The sequence below is a fragment of the Naegleria gruberi genome (genome assembly GCF_000004985.1).
Source record: "Naegleria gruberi genomic scaffold NAEGRscaffold_48, whole genome shotgun sequence".
Classification (NCBI taxonomy): Eukaryota; Heterolobosea; class Eutetramitea; order Acrasida; family Naegleriidae; genus Naegleria; species Naegleria gruberi.
In genome coordinates this window covers 154,259-174,556 of record NW_003163279.1, presented here as the reverse complement: position 1 = coordinate 174,556, position 20,298 = coordinate 154,259, and the positions used below count along the sequence as shown (strand labels likewise).

Here is a 20,298-nt window from a genome sequence, read left to right as displayed (position 1 = left end):
ACTTGTACTAACTGGTCCAATAAATTCTGTTGCCATATGCACAAGACAAGGTTTTTAATGGTCATAATACAACTTTATTTTCAAATATTATCTCAACTTGTTAAAGTTTTGTAAAATAATAGTTTGGTTGGTTGAAATTGCTTGTTGCAGTTCTTTACCTTCCTCTGTCAACATTTCTGCCTCTTCCAATAATTCTACCAATCTCAATAGAAGATTATTATCCAATAATTGTGGTTGCAGAAGTAGAGAAATTTGCTTCTCGTTCTGGGCTTGTTCCATAAGGTTCTTAATCTTGTTCATTTGATTTGGATCTATTGTGTAATTGTTAGAAGGCATGTTTGGACGCATGATTGGTAGGTTAGATAGTGGCATCACATTAAACATTGGAGGAGGTTGTGGAATTTCTTCTTCTTCTTCAGGTTCTTCTACTTTTGAAATCAAACTGTCCAATGGATCAATAGGAGATTCAGGTCTTGTTTTCAGATTATCAGGGACAAGCTCTTGGTAATTTTCCGTTTTCATGGAAGATTTCTTGAGCTCAATTTTACCAATTAATCTTCTAATATTTTCAATGTAAGGAACCAAATTTTTAACAAGGAAATAGTTTGGAAGGATTTGAGCTAAATTATCGTGATTTTTGACTTGAATTTGAGACTCAAAAACGGTTCTAAGACTAGCAGTTGTCATTGAAGCGTATGCATTAACAATATCCTTTTCATTGTTGTAAATAACAGTAGCAATAGTTCTCAAATCAGACAGGAAATTATCCAATTCTGGATTGGATGTTTCTACCATTTTCATGGTATAGAGAGTAATTCTCTCAAATTTCTCCTTTGTTGAGGTTGACATTGGAATTCTGAACGTGGAGGAGAATTTATCGTATAGAGATTTAACTTCATCTCTATTGTAAATAATGTCCAATACAAATTCAGAGAATCCTAAAATTTCCCTTTCTGAGTTGACAATACTAAATGATTTGAAGGGAACTTTTCCAATCAAATTTGTGGCAGCTTGACATGTATCTTTGGCAATTTGTAAAATCTTTTTAGTATCTCTGAAGTTGAGTGAATTCATAAATGATTTCTTCTTGGTATTGTCGAATGTTTTCCATGAAATATCCATACTATTCATCTTTTCAATCAAGGTATTCAGTTCAGATGCATAAGTATCCAGAGAAAGGCTATCTTCTTGAATTATCTCATCAGGTAAATCTTCCTCAATTGGGATATCCTCCTTGAACTTGCAGATGGCTTGTGGACTAATAACTTGATCCTTTTTAACCAAAAGTCTTGGCCTTCCTTTAGAAAGTGATTCAACAAAATAACTCTCCAATGACTTCCAATCAAAGTTAATATCTCCGTTATTGATTGTTACATAGTATTGAATATTTTCAAAGAAGTTATCATCCTCAAATTTGCTGAATAATAGTTTGTAAAAGACATCATCAAGTTCCATAACATAGGCTGCATCAATGGTATCTGGGAAAGAATGTCCTTGTTGAATATCTGATTGAGCATTATAAATTGTTAAAAGTAATGTTCCAATCTCATTATTACCACCTTCAACATAGAGCAGATGAGAGAGAATTGAGTTTTCATCAATAATTGGTATTTCAGCTTGGTTAGCATGTTGACAAACAATGTTTCTCTCTTGTTTTTCTGATACAATATTCCAAGATTTCTTAAAGCATTCCCAACTTTCGTAGATGGCTTCTTCCTCTTGTTTACTCTTATCTTTGGTAATGAGTGTTAATGCATCCTTGACTGTCATATGAATTGAGTCTCTTTCAATCTTGCCATTCAAACCTCTGTGTAATTTAACATAAAAACTCAAAAAGTCAATAAAATAATAACTAAACAATAACCAGTCCTTATGTTTGACTATTTGCCTTACTGTCATGAGCTCAGCATTATCTTCAATATCAGTATATCTTTGGGAGAAGAAAGCAAGAATATTTTCTCTTGAAGGGAATAAATCAACACATTTTCTAATAGCCAACGATCTTTCCTTGAATTGACCAATATCTTGAAGAAGTTTCTGACCAGCATTCATTTTACCAACAATGTTAGCATAACGATTGAGTGTTGGAATGAAACATGAGTTCATCCAAAAGTTTTCATATGCTCTAATGGTTGGAGTATTATTATTTGCAAAGAATCCAAAACAATCATTACTGTTTGGTGCTTGCTTGGTGAATTCCTCGAGAGATGAGGTAAAGAAAATAATTGGGTCCACATTTCCAATAATATTAGGTGAATGAGCAAAAATAGAACAGAAAGTATCAGCCCTAATCTTAATATAGGTTTGAAGTTGTTCCAAATTGCTTAAATTGGGCCTGAATTTGACATCATCAATACAATTACACATATGTCCACCTTTGGCAGCATTTTCATTCTTTGCTGGATCGAATATTACGCACATTACAAAGGAAGCCCAAGTGAGCGAGTTCAAAGCTGAGTGGTATGTCTGATTTCTATTCATAATATTGTGGCTTTCAATGTTATTAATATTGTATCCAGAGCTAGTATATCCACAATCCCAGTTCCTATCCTGATATGTACTTCCAGGACCGAATGAATTGGCCAATACTTGTGGATTAAACATTCTGTTATACAAGTGATTCTTCTCTTTTGGAACGCCCACATTAGTTGCTGTAATATTTGCTAGGAGGTGAGTCAGCATCTTATCCCTGTTAGAGTTGATGAATTCCTGAGAGAAGTAATATGATGCGAACCAGTCATCTTGTTTCTCAACTGGAAGAGATACTGGTTTAGTAGCAAAGAATACGAATGCCTTCAACTCAGAGTCATCAATACTAAGAGTATTCAATACATTTCTGTCTTGTAAAATAGCCAATACAGCATCACAAGATTTACATTCCAAAAAGTAGAAATTATACGAGATTACAATCAAACACATTCTAATGAAATACTTATGCTGGGCAGCATTGGTATTGATAAAATTATGTATCTGTTGAATATTGTTAGATTCAATATGTCTTTTCAAATCTGTGTACACTTGATTATTATCATGCATGAATGAGAAATGATGAGATTTAAAATTCTTCTTAATTGATGGTATATGGAAATTTGCCAGTCCTATTCTTCCCAATTCTCCTCTATTTGTAGTAAGAATCATCTCCAACTCAACATCAGAAGTATATCTTGAAAGGAAATAAAGAGCCATGTTTTCTTGTTTCATAACATTAGTAATCAATTCACATGTTTCTGCATCCATATTTTCAATAGTTTTTTGTGGATCATCATCTTTGAGGAGATGACTCGAGAGCTTTGTTATCAGCAAAATATTGTTGGCTTGAGTGATAAGTTTGGAAAGCTTACTATTGCCTCCATCCTCTTGATGTCTTGTAAAGAGTGGAAGGAATGTTTCCCATTTTGATTGAGAGTGATGAGAAAGATATGATGATTGAAGAAGCAGAACAGAGAATGGTTGTTTCTTTGAAGATAATTCTTCTGGGACAAAGTTTTCATCAGAGTAATTGTTCAATTCTTGCTCAACTACATTCGTCATATTTTGGTTGAATTTGTTTTGCAGATAACGAGCCATTATGGTTTTTGTAATACTTGTTATCAAGCCAATATTAAGTTGTTTGAAAATTGAATTTTCATCCTTTTCGTATTGTGAAATAATTGTGAAAAAGTTTGTCAATGATGGAGCCGACCAAATGTCAATAATATGCACAAAGGCAAATCTCGTAACATTATTAATCCAGATAGATTGTTGATTAGGGTCCAAGAAGGTTGTAACAGTATCTTTGAAGCAATTATAAATATCTATAAAGTTATCTGGTAGGTATGTTGGATTTTTGTATAGTTCTGTAATTCCTTTCCACAAATATTCAATTTGCTCTTCACTTAAAACCCATCCTTTCAACACATAGTAGACCAAGAATAGAATGGAGAATCTTGAACTCTTAAAGTATTTAGGTGCAATATCCTTAATATACATAAAGTTGATAGATGAAAGTTCGCTCATCCAACTATTAATACTATCCAAGTCTTTCTCTTCAAGAGCTGTTCCTATATTTTTGTATACATAATCAAGAATGTAAGTAAAGATGACTTCCAAACACTCATGGAGTTGCTTTCCTTGCAAATGTTTTTTGAATTCGTCTGTCAAGAAATTAATAGACTTGAATTGGGAAAGAACGTTAAGTAAGATTTTGATACTATTCTTGACTTTGGTTTGTGAAAGATGTGAGAGTAGTCTCATACTCTTCTTTCCCTCTGCACTATTCCAAATAGGGGAAATAAGAATATCAACTAATCTTATTGCTTGGTCTTCTTTTGTAATGTCTTTTTCAAAATAGAAAGAAATCATATCGAGACGGAATTTTTCAAAATTTTCCTTGTCATTCTCAATCATTTCTACCACTTCGTCTAGATTATCAGATTTCTCATTTAGAATCATCTTTTCAATAAGGAGAGTAGAAAGAGGCAAGTGTTCATTTGTACTTTGATAGGTTGATACATGTAAAATATCTGAGCTCTTGCTCTTTTTCTTGTTTGTTGTTATGAAAACCTCTATCAATTTACGTAGTAAACAAAGTGTAGATTGATCTTCTACATTGAGAATCTTTTGTACGGATGGTGTAAGATAAATTAATTTTCTTGTGATAGGATACATCATTTCTTCTAGGACAGACGAAAGTTCATAGGAAATTGTTTGAATGATACCATTGACTATCTTACCACTGGTAATATCGGTACATATTTTTTGAACGAGTTGAGAAAGGAACTGGTTATTCCACCTATCAGCAAACATGTTCAACACAATGTCTCTCAATAATTCAAGCTTGTTAATATTTGTCAGAATAAACTTTTTCTTGTCTACCAGTTTGTTAATATTTCTTCTCATGAAAAATGGACTAAGTGATCCAGATGCAACGGCTGTATTATCTGAACGAATATAATCTTCCAAAAGCTTGTTATATAATGGAATGAAAGAATTTTGGAAGGCCTGTTTATCAGATGCACGGAATCCCTTCAGTAATCCAACAGCAACACTAAACCAGTATCTGCTATCTCTATATTGACTAATTTGACCATCACCAAGGTCTCCTCTTAAACTGTCAATGTAATAATAGTCCCACCCTAAGAAAATACTATCGTAAGCAGCATTGAAATGAGAAGACTCTGGAGGGAAGTAGAGAATAAGAGAAACGAAAGGTGTCATATTCTTAACCTTCTTCATTGGAGAAGAAAGAATATTCTCAATCTTGAATTTTACAAAATTCACAGTGTTTTTAGAAATCATTGACATATCAATGGTTAATAGTAAAACAAGCTTTTGATGATCAGCTGCAAACTCTCCCAAGAATCTGTGGAATTCTAATTGAGAAGAGAATGAAGAAAGTGAAGCAAGGGTAATAATTTCACTTGGATTGTTCACACATGACTTCAAAGGTTCAGAAGTACATGCAACGGAGGTAATCTCCTTTAAACGGTCAGTATCATTGAGAGTGTGAATACCACTTGAGTGTCTGGTATAAAGAATGTACTTTGAATTATTTGTTGTGGATTGTTTGAAATGTTGGTCTATGGCATTCTTCAAAAATGAAATTGTACAAAAGTGCTCTTGTTTTGTGAGGTACTCCACTAGGTAGGATTTTGGAATGAATTTTCTTCTGAGGAAAATATCTTCAGGTTTGGCAATTTGCAACAGTTGAAAGTTAATCTTTCTAATGTAGCTCCTCAGTTTGTTGATGGAAATTTCTTCGTCCTCTTCCTCTAAATCGATATTATCTTCCATACCATTTTCTTTCAATAGTTCTATAATGTTATTATTCTTAATTGTTAGTGGTTTCTTAATTTGAATAGAGTCTTTGGATTGTTGATAGATTGATTTGATTAATAAATCCACTGTTTCATCTTCAACAAGACCATAGAATGTACTAGCATCAAATTGACGAACAAAGTCATTAACTCCTCTTCTGATGTGATCGAAAATTGCCTTCTTGCTCTCCTCTTTTTCAACCAAAAGATCACTCTTCAAAACTCTCTCTGCACCAATAATGTATTTCTCAAATCTATTCAAGAATGGCAAAGGTAACTCTCTGTATTGTGCAATAGGAACGTGGACTATACAGTGGAAGCTGGAATTAATTTCACATGGGTGAGTTTTTCCTTTAATAGACACATTGGCAAAGTATCTATCATTTACCTTGGTAAAGTGTTTGTTAAAAACGTCAAAGAAATTTGTAGAAATGGCAGATGAATTTACCAATACTACCGGTGCTCCAAGTTCCATACAATTTTTGACTTCACTAATTTCTTGAGAAAGGGACAAATCATTTGTATCACCCTTAAAATCGCTAATGTAAACAACCTTTGTCTTGGATTGGTCAATTATATTGTTGGATGTTAAAAGCTTAATAGAGGCCTGAGCTTGGCTCGGATCGATAATCATAGTATGTCTGTAGTGAGATTGATTTGGATCATCGTATTTTGATAAACTATCGTGAATACTATCATATACTACATCAATATATTGCTTGATCTTTTCCTTTTCGATATGAATCTTTGTTCCTAACATTTCGTTAATATTTGTCAAGAAAAGCTCTTGAATTTTTTGGAAATCATTTTCTGGAACACCATTAAAATTACGTTGTAAACAATAGTAAATATTGTTACCAGAGAAAACCTCCTTGTGATTACCCTTATTCTTAGATAGCATTCTTAAGAAGTAGACGAAATCTCTCAAATGGAAAATTCCACCAGTGCCATTATGTTGCTTAACAATTGTGCTAGTAAGCACATAATTGACCTCTTTAAATGATTTACATAATGCTGTAATAATTCTATCTATTCTTGAATTTGGCTTAATGTCATCTTCATTTAACATTAAACAACCTTGACAAAGTGCTCTCAAATCCTCAAAGCTAGTCTCTGGTTGAACAATTTGAATACATCTATTAGATTTAGCTGCATCCAATAAATTGTTTGAAATGAGAACTGTGCTAATAGTTGGTTTGTCAAGATAGTAATGAAGAACTTTGAGCGAATTTTTCTTTTCTATTGGAAGACTTGCTTCATCAATTAATACACTACAAATTTCGTTAACCATTCCTGCTCTTTCATACTTTCGTCTAGTTTCAACTTGGCTCTTTACTACTAATTCAATTTCATTAGCAGTAGACAATTCATTGCATTGATAATGTTGGGTATGAACAGTTTTCATTCCAACAAAAAGACTCTTCTTCTTTTGTGTTGCAATAGTGTAAGATAAAGTCTTTGAATTTCCTGGAGGACCAACACAGCTGATTCCTATTCCAACTTGAATTCCAATGACCATAGTGAAGAAATTTTCTAATAATGCTTTTGTACTTGCAATACCTGGAGGAATAAATCCGCGTTGTTTTGCTTTTTGATAGAAATATCCTAATTGCTCTGAGACAACTTGAGAAAATGCAAAGATTCCATATTGCACCTGAGTATGTGCTTCTCTATCAATCATTTCCTCAAATTTGGTTCTCTCACTAGAAGGTAATCTGAAATAATAGGACAGTGCTAAGGCCATGTATAAGCAAATAATGTGACATTGTTCTATGGAGAGATTAGCAGAGTAGTAAAGAACTTCATTATCCTTCAAAAACCAATATAGTTTACATGCCCTTGTTAAATCTCTGATTGAAACTCTTATTCTCTTATCCAATTGTTTAGACTCTGCAACAAAACGTTGGGCAGATAAAATGAATGTTTGTAAATCATGTACAAATCCTTCATGTTCATCTCGCTTCTTTTGCTCTAATTCGATCAGTAGAGCCAAAAATTCTTGCTCTTGATATTTAGAGAGATCTGCATAGTTAAATCTGATAAGTTTCATGGATGGTGCAATTTCGTTAACTACATATTCTTCATTTTGCAATTTTGGATTTATGGCACCAACAAAAAAGATAGATTTTGGTAACAATTGACCGTCTAATGTATGGTCCACAAATAGCTCTTTCATAATGCCCATACAACTGCTTGTATTCAACTCATCAATGAAAACAACAACCTTTAAGTCTTGATATCCTGAATTGATTAATCTCAAAGTGTTTCTTTCGATATCTCTTATAGTTTGTCTTATTTCTTGTGAACTTATACCACTATGCATCAAAATCTTGAAATAAATAGAGTTTTCAGGTCTTGCTGACTCAGCTTGAGCTAAAAAGTCAGCAATCATATCCACTGTCCATAAATCATAATTCTGTTGTTCAAGAGCCTCAAAAGTGGAGTTAATAAGGTCTGTTTTTTCAATTAATTTGAACTCATCAAATATTTTCTTAACTGCGCTTACTAGAGAAATTGTAATTTCTTGCAACAACTGTTGACCAACTTGTTCTTCTGTTTCTTTCAACAGCTTTACAATATATTCTCTGGATCTACATTTGTCCATATTTTTAGTTCTAACCTCTGTTTGAATATTATTCTTGGAAGTGAATTGATCAACAGTTTCACACAGCCACTTCCTTAGCTCAAATCTTATATCAGGCAATAATTTGTTGTTGGAATTTAAAATATTTGAATAAAATCGAAGCAATTCACTTTTTCCCACACCAGTTTCACTTTCAATAATAACAGATCTGCCAACCTTTCTTCTTTCATCTAACAAAAATAATTTGATAGCAAAGTCCTTAGTTAGCAAATAGTTGGTCTTTTCACAAATTTCAATTATGGAATTAACTTCGAAAGAGGATGTCAATATTGAACGTATTTCTGCTAGTGTGCTAGTTTTTACATCAAGTGGTTGCATGCCAATATACTCTCTAGTAGTGCTACATTTAGAACATCTGACGATATTATAATTGGGTATATCATCTGTAAGATTTGGTACTGCAAATACTACGGGAAGGTCACTCCAGCATCGTTCAATAGTATTATCTGTCATCACCTCACATTCTTCTTTAAATACAGGGAAGAGAGTTCCATTGATTGTGAAAATTAATTCTTGAGCATTTCCGTAAATATCTTGACCAAACTCGTTGGACTCTTTCAATTTCAAAAACTTAATATGATAATTTTCAAGACCTCTTAACCTTTCATACATCAATTCAATGAATATTTTTCTCAATGAATGGCTTTTTGTAACCTTGCTTACGCTGAAAAATTGAGTAAGCACTTGTCTCGACTTTTCTTCCGAGACTAAATTCTTGTCAACATTCAAGAAACGATTAATATCATTAATCTTTTTTGAATTGAACAAAGTAAACATTGAGGCTACATATCTTGTTTTTTCCTCTCCAAAATCAAAACTTGCAAGATCTGAATGTAATGATTTTGGTCCAATAGTAGTCTCAATTAAAGATATTAAATCCAACTTGACTTTTTCAAAGCTACTTGGTATTTCAACAAAAATACGAATTGATTCTTTAGTGTTGCCCCAAGTATCAACCAGTTGACCCTTCTTACTTTGCAAGCATCTACCAAAGATCCATTCAAGTAAGAATAATTCAAAGTTTCTCAATTCAAAAACATAGGAAACATCAAAATGAATTAAAACCTTTGGTGAATTTTCAAAATCATAAGAACACAATTGTTCATAAAAATAGTCATATGAAAATTCTTCATGTACTGCAATTCTCACATAGACCTCATTATCTCGTTTTTCTGATTGAATATAACGAGTCTTACCAGAAGCTGATTCTCCCTTAACAGTCTCAAATTTCTCTATCTTACAACTTTCTGAAAGGTACTTGCTAATAATTGGCTTCTTTTGGGCCATACCTTCAATGTCATTCTTTGTTTCAATAAATGAGAATGCTTCTTTAGATGCGTCTGATGTGAAAATCAAAGTAGTCAATCCTACCTTTTGGTTCTTTTCATGAGCTTCAAACTCAAACTTGATCAACTCTTCCTTCACACTGAGCACTAACTTGTTCACATGAACCAGAGCATAAGTGAGCTCCGGGAAAGCTTTCCTTCTTTTACAAAACCATTGAATGTCCTCTTTCCTTGTACTTTCATCACAGTAGAAGATATTGGAATTGTTGACTATCAAAACACTATTATCACCAGAGTACTGAATGATATTTTCTTGGAATATTTTAAGTAGAATAATTGGTATTTGTGAGCCATTCACATCATACAGTGTTTTGGTTTCGTAGTTATTTCTTTCTTGATCTAAATCGCCAGCAATACTTTCAATAATTTTCTGTACAAATTCACCAGAAAGCTTCAAAATCTCTTTTGCACTTGTTGTACTTTTGAAACCACTCAAAATTTCCTTCAATCCTTCTTCTGTAATTGGATAATGCTTCAGATTATCTCTGAACAATTCTTTAACAATTAGCATTATATATGGAATAAGACTTTGACATTCCCTTTCTTCACTTTCTAAACTATCCTTGAAGAGTGAAACAAATTTTGTTAGTTGACTTCTTGATAAATTTAAAACTAATGGTTGTGATTCCACAAGGTCCTCAATAGATTTTTTCCATTTTTCAAGTTTTGCATTAAAAGCATTGTTCTTCTTTTCAAGCTCTAATTTTTCCATTCTTTCATTAATTTCGATTCGTTCTTGATCATGGTATTTAGGATAACCCTCTTTGATTAGCTCTTTGATAGTTGACTGAATTTGCTCTGCCATTTGATAAAGCAATATAAAGTTTTGTAAATCATGTTTCATCTTGATATTTTGGTCATTTTCTGAATCAGAAGATCTGAAAATAGCAACCCTAACCAAATCAACTAGCTCTTCTCCTGATATTTCTTTATCTTCGTAGCTAACGATTAATGAATCTGGTGTGGAAATAAACTTTCCCTTTTCTATTATTGCCCTGACACTATCAAAAACATCATCAAGGTGGATAGTGGCTGTACTAGAGAATAAAATTTTGATGGTTGTAAGATTTTCGTTAACAACTTGAAGTTCCTTAAGCTTGAAAAGATCCTCTTCCTTGTTGAATAAGGCAAGAATCTTATTTCTAAAATCTTGGAAGGTGATCTTTTGATTGAGTAAAGGAGAGACCAGTTCTTTGGCAATAATTAAAGAATTCACTATTTCTTCGTGGAATTTAGAGTTTCTACTTCTTGTCCTTACTACTTTGATAGAATCTTCAAAGCTTAACAAATTATCCTTCAAAAATTGAATTAATCCTTTTGACTCTGGAGTTAATAAATCTTTAAAATATTTGGTGTGATAACCGTCCAAACCTTGCATTGCTTCATTAGAAACATCAAGAATTACTTCAACTTCCGAAAGAGGAATGTCTCTCAGACCGTACAATCTATCTTTGAGTCTTTTTATGTTATTGAAACTCTCTTCTTTAACAAGCTCCATATTGTAGTCTTGCATACAATCAACAAAATATTCTAATCCAGTTCCAAGCTCTTCCAAGTTTAGTGCTTTTCTTAAAACCTCCAAATTGATATTAAATTGACCTCCTGAACTAGTCTTGTTAAGAACTGAGGATAGAAGTTCAATCTCACCAGAGAGAGTTTTTCCTTTAGCTCTCAGCTGCTTAGAAAGATCTAAAATCTCATACTCTTTCAAACTTTGAATATTTTGCATATTAATGTGTTCCAAGAATTCAATCACTCTTGTAAATATTTCAGATACTGCTATAATATCACCAGTTTCCCCAGAGTCATGAAGAAATTTTTTGAATAGAGAGTGGAACAATAGACTGTCTTCATCGTGGAGAAAAATTATCAAGTCTCTTCTGTTATCAATATAATCAAGTTGTGCCTTGAGGCTTTCAACATTAGATTCCAATTCTGAGAGTGTAGATGTTTCATCCAGTAATGATAAATGTTGTGTAAACTCCATAAGCAGTGGGAACCTTTTTAACCATGAAATAATTTTAGTCAATTCTTGAATATCTTTTTCTACAGACTTGGAAGTTTCTATCTTTCTTTCTATTCCATTCACTTTAGCTAAATCTAATTTCTCGATCAGTGAATTAAAACGATATCTTTCTTTTTGTAACAATTCCAAATCCTTGATCGTTATCTGGTTGTCTGAAATGCTATCTGTCAAGTCTTGAAGAGGATTCTTTACCGCACTTACGAATAAGTCACGATACTCTTTCCATTCCTTTGAATTTTGATTATGTTTCCAGGTGTTAATAAATATGTTGAGGTACTTTTCAGAATCAAGGAAAAACTTGATTCCTGTTTGTTCCCTATTTACAATTGCATTTTCTAAAAGGTATGGAGCAAAAGTCGAAAATAGCTTTGAAGTAGACATGTCATCAGCGATTAATGAAACTATTCTAAGTCTTTCCAACATATCAGTAGAGTCTAACAATGAATTGATAAATGCCTTATAAAATACATAATGATGTCTGGTTAGATTATCAGATCCTAAGTAGAACAATTGCTTGGCAGACTTCAGTCTTGCCTCCTTTGCTGATGTATCATTAAAAAGGTTAGATAAAGCCAATACAATTGTTTCCGCTGAATTTTCATCCAATTCAGAAATGAAAGATTCAATAGATTTTGATTCAAGAATATCAAAAATTTGTAAATGTCTGAAATCTTTTGTTAAACCAAACCAACTCGTGTAAAAGGACAATACTCTTTGTAAATCCAATCCGTTCACATTCATGTAACTATCGATCATTTCGAATATTACATCAACACTGGCCCTCTTTTTCATCTGGTTTGTTAAAAATATCATGAAAGTTTCATTAGACACTTGATTTGGAAAGTATTTGATTGCTAATCTCATGTTTTTGGGGGTCAGATTATCAGATTTGGCATTATTCTTTAGTGAGAATTCCAGTGCACCCAAATAGTAATCCACTCCATATTGTTGAATTGTTTGGAGAATAGACTGAAGAGTATTTTCAGAGAAATCAAGGATTTCTTTTGTGGCAAGACTAGAAATGAGCTTTTGCTTGAGTAATAGATCATTTAAGAATGTCTGTATGTTATAGCATAAAAATTGCAGACAAAATATGTAGAGTGGTTCTTTTGTCATGTCTAAATTATTTAGATAGTTCTTCCAAAAATTGGTGAAATATTCTGGTGATCTCTGCAATAAACTAGATACATAAATTGGTAAATATTTGGAGTTTTGAGGTTGAATAATTGAGGAGAAAGTAATTTCCAAATGATACCAATTATTTGGAAACACTCTAAAATAATATTCACAAACCCAATCGTGCAGCTCAGCTGAAATACTGGCTTTTTTCCAAAATATATTCCATTGATCAAAATGATTATTTTTAAATTGATGCAATACCAATACATATTCAAACTCAAAGTTTTTCAATCCACTCAGCAACATTATTTTCCTGATATTATGGGCAAATTTGGAGTAATCTTTTGCACTAGTAACGAGAATTTCACTTATCCATTTAAAGACAACAGGAGGTGGATTATTAGCAACATATAGTGTCAGTAATAAATGAGTACATGCCACTTGAAAGAGATTGACATTAGAATATATGTCAGGATTTTTAGAAACCATCATAAATAGAGAAAGAAATATTTTTCTTGCTTCTTCTTTCTTTTTGTTTTGGATGAAATCACAAATTTCATCGACACCTTCTTCTAGCACTTTGTTGTTGACTTCATAGAATCTGTCTTTACAAATAATTTCCAACTCATCTAAAAGCTGTTCACTCTTAGTTTTACCAAATAACATTTTCTTTGCTTTGCCGAATAGCGATTCTTCCATATTCATATTCTTTTTGAGATATTTTGAAATATCTTGTAATAACTTTTTGAAATGAATTTGACATGCCACTAGTATAATTACTTACATAATAGTATTGTGTCTTTTCAATGCCAAATTCATTTGATTTTTTAGCAGATGATATTTCTGCCACCTCCAAATACCTAAAGATCATACTTGGAGAGCTTTTGTCTGTACAAGCTACAAAAGTTTCGTTAGCAAATGTTTTACCAAACTTTCTAATGGTAACTAACAGTCTTTGGAAGTCTCCATTTTCTCCAAAGTCAAAACTAACATCAAACGAGGACAAGTGGGAATTAATTTCATTCTCTAATTGTTTAATTTTTTTGTTCACCTCCTTGATCGCTTCCTTCGGTTTTAGGTTACCAACCACATCAATAGTTTGATCATCATTCTTGTCAATTTGGTGGGTGGGCCACTGATCATCCATTCCGAAGTGTTTATTTTTTTTATTAATTTATTATTTTTAAACAGTTGGGAATTCTCAAACGTGATTCTATTTTGTCTTTTGTGGTTGATTTAAATGAGTAGATACGAATTAGTTTATATGAGAAGCGTCGATGGTTTAGTGGTAGAATACGGCGTTGCCATCGCCGTGACCCGGGTTCAATTCCCGGTCGACGCAAGAATTTATTTTTTATTTTGTATCTAAAAAGCTTCAATAATTCAACTTTTTATTAATAAAAGTAGACATGTTAAGTTATCTATTTCTGAAATTTCATGTTTCCATCTATTTTAATCATCTAGAAAATAATCACAGTTTTGGAGACATTTTTTTAACATTAAAAATAAATATAAAAAATTAAATAAATTGAAATTAAAAAATGGCTCAAAATCAACCGCAACTTATCACTCCTCGACCTGCATTTTCGGGTTTTCAAAGATTTATGAATGGAGTATTCGTCTTGTTAATGTGTTTGGATTTTTTCATCAGCGGATTTGGATATGTAAATTATACAGAAAATGCTATTCAGTCGATGGTAATTTTTGAATCGGATCCAGTTACTACACCAGGATCAACGAAAATTGTAGGAATTCTTTCTCTTTTACTTACACAATTGGGTTGGATTTATATGGTTTTGGGAATTTTAGGATTTTTAGCCTTGTTCTTCAAGAGAAGATCCATGTTATTGTTTGTCATGTCTTTGGTGATGATTATTACAACATCTGTTAAAATTCATTACATTACAAAGAATAATCCGCATGATACTTTGTCTTCGGAGTTGCAAGAAATTGTTAAATTTGAAGTAGTGCAATTAGTTATTGGTTTACTAGTTGCTTTCATTTCATATATTGAACGTGGAAGAAATGACTTGCCTGTCAATGTTGAAGCAGAAAAGAAACAAGATTAAATTGGAATTTTCTTATTTAATTTGTGAATGTTTCGAATTTAGATTAAAATCTAAACAGAGAAGAATAAACTAGATAATTTAAATATTATAATACATTAATATGTTTACTAGTGTTGCTTAATTATCAAGCAGTTTTTTCTCTTCAGTGTCTTGTTCTTTGGATAGAGCTGATTTGGATACTTTTGAAAATAAACTACCAACAACAGGGATCGCCACTAGTAACGATCGTGGTATGCAAAATAAAACATTTTCATTCGAAATATCTGAAATATGAACATTATCAGAATGGTTTGAGCTAGTTGACCCGTACTCTCTAGTTTTCAGTATTTGAGTTTGGCTATTATCAAAATTGTTATGTGTTGAAGAAGATTTGTTAGAAGATTTAAAAATTAAAGTATCAGTTTCACTAACCTCTTTTTCCTGCTCTCTATTTTCCACTACTACAGATGATGTCGTATTATTATTATTGTTATTATTTGTTATTACAACTGTGTTTGATTCAGAGTTATCCTCTGGTGAAGCAATCGTCGTCACAATATGTTTTGTGAGAGGTGATGGCTTAACAGTAGTCGATGGACTGCTAACTGTACCAGGCGTCCTTGGAGAGTTGAATGGACTTCCAAGACTTATCTTTGAGAATTCAAGTGTACTTGGAGTGAACACATTGTCAGATGATGCACTCATTGGTGATGATACATTTTGACTTTGAGATTTAAACATATTAAAGTATTGTTCCAATAAAGAAACTTCCTTTTCACAATACTTTTGGTGACTGACTGTTAAATCTTCATTGCTGTAATCAATACCAAGGAGAGAAATATTGACATGTGTTAATGTGAAATCACTACCATCAACATCTTTTGAAAAACACAATTTGATTTGCCACTTAAATTGGAATAATTGTTTCATAGCTGCTTTAGCAAAGTTGACTTGTTCTCTTGGATCGTTTTCTTCAAGTTTGACCAATTCTTCATCAGATATTCCGTATTGTTGCATCCAATCTAGACGTTTCATATATAGTTGTTCAGAACGTTCATGAGCAACATAGAATGAAGAGTAGGAAGTTGAAATATTTGGACTATCAGAACCAATATAAATACGCCAAGCACCACGAGCATCCTTGAAATGAATCTTATGTTTCATTGTAAATTCACGTAATCCCATCAGAACATTGATGACAATAGTTTGTTGACAACATTTGAGGAGAAGTAAAAGATGATTCTTGTTTTCATCCTTTCCAGTTGGAGGTTCCGACTCAGTTGGTGTTGTCAAATCCAAATCTCCAAATTTTACGGCATGCATCAAATAATTGTTGAGAGTACGATGATCATTGAAATCAATGTGTGAAATATATTCTTCATAAGTTGGAAGATTAAATTGATCGGTTGAATTTAACACATCTTTCACTATTGATTCAATGAATTGATAGAATATAATTTCTTTTGGAATGTCATCAGGAGTGATAAGATCTGAATGGTTTTCAGGATTAAAGGAAATGTTGGTTTTGTGTTTCCAAGAATCTTCTTGTTGTTGATTGGCAAGAGATTCATCGTGTGCTTCTTCGGCTTGTTCTGATCTTGTCTTGGGAGAAATCAAATAAATCTTCTTCAGTAATCTTGGAATATCTTTGGTCACTGGCAGCTTATCAAATTGTTTATCGAGAATGGCTTGAATCTTATTGGTGGCATCTAGTAATTTAGCAGATTTAGGTTGTTGTTGTTGTTGTGTTGTGTTTATCATGATGTTGTTATTGTTGATTGGTAATAATTATAGGGTACAGTTTTGTTGGGGGAGGAAAAAGAGCAAGCAGTATAAATCGAAGGAATGTTGTTGTTGTTGATGTTGTAATAGATAATAAATTATAATAACAAATAATAATAATAATCAAAATAATAATAGAGTAATAGAGGGGAAAATGGAAGAAAATAGTAGTAGGAATAGGCAGGAAAAAGGGAATGGGATACCACGTTAATATATATATTGTTGTATCAATCAAAAGAAACGTAAAATAGATAGAAAATGGTCCGTTACAAATTTGTTTTTAAAATTTGGCGGCAAAGAGAATTGTAGTCAGAGAAACAAATCAGCACACAATTTTGCAAAAACAAAAAAGACAAAATTGTTGTAGTTGATAGGATTGAGTAGAGTTGTTGTGTGGAAGAAAAAATGATTTGTCGTGGTGGTTCAGAGAAAGCGGAATGAACCAATCATACCACGCACAGTAAAGGTGATTTAAAGCGTCGTTATTTTTTTAATAAGAATATGAGAGGGTACATGTCAAATCGATTGTCAAAGATATCACCAATTAATCGATAAAATATTAATTATATGAATTTAACAAAGTGAAGCAATGGACATAGATGGTAGCAACAGTAGAAATTAACAGAAAATTAATATTTGAAAAATCATCACTCGAAACTAACCTATTTGCTTTGGTGAGAGGGGAATTTTAAACATTGATTCTTCCAATAATGAAATTGTTGTTGGTGATGGTGGATAATTGATTCTTGGAGTACCCGAAAGGAGAGGACTATTATTGTTGTTATTATTAATAATGGCAATCCCTCCTCCACTGGTAGTGGTGGTGGTTCGGGAAGCATTGACATCAATTAATAATCGAGAGGGAATGTTTCTTGGAGAGAATTGTTGACTCATCGATTTGATTTGGATTCTCTAAAGAATTTATGATTTTCAAAGGAGATGATGTTGCAATGGTGAGAAGATAAAGTGTTAATTCTTCTAACAATTTTTTTGGCTCTTGATTTACCAAAGTCCTTTTGATATGTCTTGACAAATGACGTCTATAAAGGCATTCTGTGTGGAAAATCAGAACCTCCAGACTCAAATAATAGTTTAATTATTACTCAATGTTGATGATAATTGAAGACGACTTGAAGACGATTGGAAAGAATTTTATTCTTTACTTTAATTTACAATATCTATTAACATTTAAATATATTATTTAACAATTTACAATTGCTTGGCAGTAAAACCAGCTTTTCCAAGAGATTGAACAGCATCTTCAGCCTTGAATGATTCATCAACATTAACTTTGGCATTCTTTTCCTTGACACTAACTTGAACAACATTTACAACTCCTGGAACACGTTGGAGAATTTTGGAAACACTTCCAGCACATCCTGTTTTAATTTTCAATGAATATATTATTGAACAGTATTGTTTGATGATTATTAATTTCAATATTGAGAGTAAAAATCTTCTTCTTACCTTCGCAGGACACTGTGATCGGATCAAAATGGTCATCATAATAATCAATAATAATCAAGCATCATCACATAATATTTATCAGTGCAACGTTAGTTAATATTTCAAATAATTGTCATCATTTCAGTCAATTAAAATCAAAGATTAAACAACATACTTCCATCAACAGAGAGAGTAACACTTGAAGACATTTTTTATGTGATTTGTGAAAAGTAATAACTCACCAACTAGTGAACTGAAAACCTAAACTATTTGCTGGCAATTCGTCTTGTGAAATATCAATTTCCCCGATTAAGATTTGATATTTCTCATATTGAGATAAATTAGTGGATTTATTCATCCTCGTCCGCAAAGTGATACATTTGCTCAGAGGGGCTTTTAGGTTTCTTGGCTTTTTTCTTCTTTTTTCCATTGGCACGTTGAGCTCTTGATAGGGAGTTTTGGAGAGCCTTATCAACTCTCCTTAAACATGAAATGGTAGGTTGATAGAGAGACATGCATTTAGTGAATCGTTCCATGGTGGTTCTTTCAATATTGTCCATGTCATCTTTGGTTGGTATTTCATTTTTGGATTCTTTTGGAGTTGTTTCAAATGCTGCACTATCAGAATTTCCAACAAATTCAATCGTTTCTTCGTATTCTTTTTGCTTTTGTGAAGCTTTCAGAATGTTACTCGATGAGAAAAGTCCTCCAATGATACTGCTGCTACTTGTACTAGTATTTTTCCTTTCTCTATTTCTACTCGAATTAATTACTGAACTACTGTTATATGAATCATTGTAATCTTCATTGTCTGCTCCAAAAACTCCATCATCACCCTCATCGTTTGCATCTTCATCCACAGTAGGTGGTGGAGTAGTAACAACTGGTTCAGGTATTTTGGATTTCTTTTGTTGTTTCTTTTGTTTTACTGTTGTAGGTTTCTTCTCCTCTTCATCTCCAAAAATATCCTCCTCCTCTTCTTCTCTGTTAAAAGTGGATCCAAATCCTATGGCTGCTCCCGATTTAGTATGTCTCTTTTGGTAATCATGTAATTTGGCTGCAATTGAGGAAAAATTATCCAAACATTGTGAGATTTCTCGACTGCAGGCAACAGCTCTCGTTTGAGTTGTATAGTTCATAGTTTCAAATTTACACTTATTTACATTATTTTCATTCTCTTCCAAGCATTTGCTCATTTCATTGAATTCTGGTTTGAAGAAATTTGCTTGTGCAAACTTCAATTTAGAAATAATTTTCTTATTGCTGTCATGATGAGTATTCACAGCAAATAGTTCTCTCTTTTCAGCTTGTGGACCTTCAGTCATTCCATCCACATCTGAAACAAATGATAATATTGAGCTTACTTTTGGAAGGAAGGCATTGAGAGATGTTGGTTCTTGAATCATTTCTGTTGTTTCCAAATAAACTTGTTTCATAGCTTGTGTATTTCTATCATTTCCTTCCAAACAATCCGAACATTGAGTAATCATATCCAAAGCTTCTTCCTTTGTCAAAACATTTTGTGCATTCAGTCCACAAATTGCATTAATTGTTACAGTTGATGGAAGACATCTATTGGCAAGATTCAATGATTCATTCCTATCTAGCATACCACTCACATTACAAGCCAATTTCAATACATCCAAACTCTTCTGATTTGTAACAAAGGGATGATTTGGGATTGGTTCCTGTGGTAATGAAGAACACTTGCTCCACATATTCATCAATCGGTAGACATTTCTCAAGTGATACTTCTTCTGAACACGAGTAAAGGTATCATCCCTATCCAATTCTTCCTCAGTAAATGTTGTTGGTTTTACATCATCACTACCAAGAGCACTCTTCGGAAGAGAATTTTCCACAATGAGAGAAGATAGAGTTCTTCCTCCAAATCGATTAGATGATGATTGATTTGCCGCTGATGCTTGTTCCTCCTTTTTAGTCTTGGATTGTTGAAGGAATTGTTTGAAAACTTGGTCTGTTGTGGGTTTTGCTGTTGTTGATGGAGTTGATGATGATTCTGTTGTGGACATTCTTTTTTTCTCTATCAAAATTCTTGTCCTCTCCTTCTATCAATTTGATTTTTCTTATT

The 20,298-nt window shown here is 32.6% G+C and overlaps 4 protein-coding genes and 1 non-coding gene across 5 annotated transcripts; 2 read left to right on the top strand and 3 right to left on the bottom strand.

Annotated features, from left to right (window-relative positions):
* Positions 1-62: 62 nt before the first annotated feature.
* NAEGRDRAFT_81001 (uncharacterized protein) lies at positions 63-13,635 on the bottom strand (the record flags this gene model as incomplete). Its single annotated transcript, XM_002673139.1, has 1 exon — positions 63-13,635. One exon carries the CDS (start codon positions 13,633-13,635, stop codon positions 88-90), a length of 13,548 nt encoding a protein of 4,515 aa, XP_002673185.1. The 3' UTR covers positions 63-87.
* Positions 13,636-14,201: 566 nt separating this feature from the next.
* NAEGRDRAFT_t535 lies at positions 14,202-14,272 on the top strand. Its single transcript has one exon. It is a non-coding gene; the product is annotated as a tRNA-Gly (tRNA).
* Positions 14,273-14,471: 199 nt separating this feature from the next.
* Positions 14,472-14,999, top strand: NAEGRDRAFT_71685 (uncharacterized protein; the record flags this gene model as incomplete). Its single annotated transcript, XM_002673210.1, has 1 exon — positions 14,472-14,999. The coding sequence occupies one exon, from the start codon at positions 14,472-14,474 to the stop codon at positions 14,997-14,999; it is 528 nt and encodes a 175-aa protein (XP_002673256.1).
* Positions 15,000-15,116: 117 nt separating this feature from the next.
* On the bottom strand, positions 15,117-16,739 carry NAEGRDRAFT_51742 (uncharacterized protein; the record flags this gene model as incomplete). Its single annotated transcript, XM_002673138.1, has 1 exon — positions 15,117-16,739. The coding sequence occupies one exon, from the start codon at positions 16,737-16,739 to the stop codon at positions 15,117-15,119; it is 1,623 nt and encodes a 540-aa protein (XP_002673184.1).
* A 1,817-nt stretch (positions 16,740-18,556) lies between these two features.
* Positions 18,557-20,239, bottom strand: NAEGRDRAFT_51741 (uncharacterized protein; the record flags this gene model as incomplete). Its single annotated transcript, XM_002673137.1, has 1 exon — positions 18,557-20,239. One exon carries the CDS (start codon positions 20,237-20,239, stop codon positions 18,557-18,559), a length of 1,683 nt encoding a protein of 560 aa, XP_002673183.1.
* Between the last annotated feature and the right edge of the window lie 59 nt (positions 20,240-20,298).